Source organism: Aplysia californica, unplaced genomic scaffold, assembly GCF_000002075.1.
Source record: "Aplysia californica isolate F4 #8 unplaced genomic scaffold, AplCal3.0 scaffold00137, whole genome shotgun sequence".
Lineage (NCBI taxonomy): Eukaryota > Metazoa > Mollusca > Gastropoda > Aplysiida > Aplysiidae > Aplysia > Aplysia californica.
Window position 1 is genome coordinate 1,379,615 of NW_004797407.1, and position 1,415 is coordinate 1,381,029.

The following is a 1,415-nucleotide window of genomic DNA, read 5'->3' on the forward strand; positions in this document are numbered from 1 at the left end:
AAAAGGAATTTGAAAGAAGAAAGAAAAAAGAAAAGATCGGCGTACCCCTTCTGCCCCTTGTAAACATCCGGCAAAACAAGGGGAGTAATACGTCTTGCCGTCGTCGCCGCAGATGGGGAAGTAACTGTCGTCTTTACAGTGACACTGGCCGCCGCAGCTGACGTCATCAGAGTCGGAGCTGATGGGAGACAGGGTTGTTGTTGTTGTTTGTTGTCGTTGTTGTTGTTGTTGTTGTTGAGGTCTGTTCTGTTGTTGTTGTTGTTGTTGTTGTTATTGTTGTTGTTTTTTGTTGCTGTTGTTTGTTGTTGTTTGTTGTTGTTGCTGCTGTTGTTGTCGTTGTCGTTGTTGTTGTTGCTGTTGTTATTGTTGTTTGTTGTTGTTGTTGTTGTTGTTGTTGTTGTTGTTGTTGTTATTGTTGTTGTTGTTTTCTGTTGTTCTTTTGTTGTTCAGTTGTTGTTGGTGGTGGTGTTGTTGTTGTGATGATGGTGATGATGCGGGTGCTGTTTTGTTGTTTCTGTTGTTATTGATATTGTTGTAGAAGTTGTTGGTGTTGAAATTGATGAGGCTGGTTTTGCCATTGTTGTTGTTGTTGTTAGTGTTGATGTTAGTTTTTTTGTTATTGCTGTTGTTTCAGTAGCTGTTGAAAATATTAAATTTAACATGCTACTGGGCTAGATTCGAGACAATACTCCAAACTGTTATCAATTATTTTTTCTTTAATAACAATGTTTCCACACTCCCATGGACATAAATAAAGAGAGGGATGAGAGGAGAAAGAGAGCAAGATAGACCCAAACAAATATATAGATAGACAGATAGATAGATAGATAGATAGATAGATAGATAGATAGATAGATTGATGGATTGATAGATAGATAGATAGATAGATAGATAGATAGATAGATAGATAGATAGATAGATTAGATAGATTAGATAGATAGATAGATAGATAGATAGATAGATTTCTCTGATCGCGCCGTACAGTTATAGTTCTAGGCACCAACCATGGGCTATCCGATGACAACCCACACTATAATAATATCTCAAACATCGTAAAGTATTAAACATAGCTCGAAAACGGAGTACAACGTGTATCGTGTTACTCACCCAGGCCCTAAGTGCACCTCTGGTTGGTCACATTTAAACCAAAACCCAGCCAGACTGGTGAGTAGAGACATGATGAGGACAAAGATGATAAACTTCAGCCCTTTCAACGGAGTCAGCTTCATGCGCTTTGTCAAATATCCCCCTGCGAACGTTCCGATGCAAGCGGCCGAGAGCGTTTTGCCAGCTGTAGACAGAAAATTTTATGTCTTTGAAACTTAGAAGCTAAAAGAATATTATTGTGGGATCGTATCAAGGAAGAAGACAGTAAAAGTTCAAAGAGACATGGTTACCCCCTCCCCTCCCCCCCT

General features: G+C 39.2%; 1 protein-coding gene across 1 annotated transcript in view; it reads right to left on the reverse strand.

Annotated features, from left to right (window-relative positions):
* Positions 1-1,415, reverse strand: part of LOC106011540 (solute carrier organic anion transporter family member 2A1) — a gene marked incomplete at both ends in the record, with an annotated part of 12,790 nt that overhangs the window by 2,690 nt on the left and 8,685 nt on the right. The window contains 2 exon segments of the mRNA XM_013081582.1: positions 46-178; positions 1,108-1,291. Of these exon segments, the coding sequence (XP_012937036.1) occupies positions 46-178; positions 1,108-1,291 (317 nt within the window).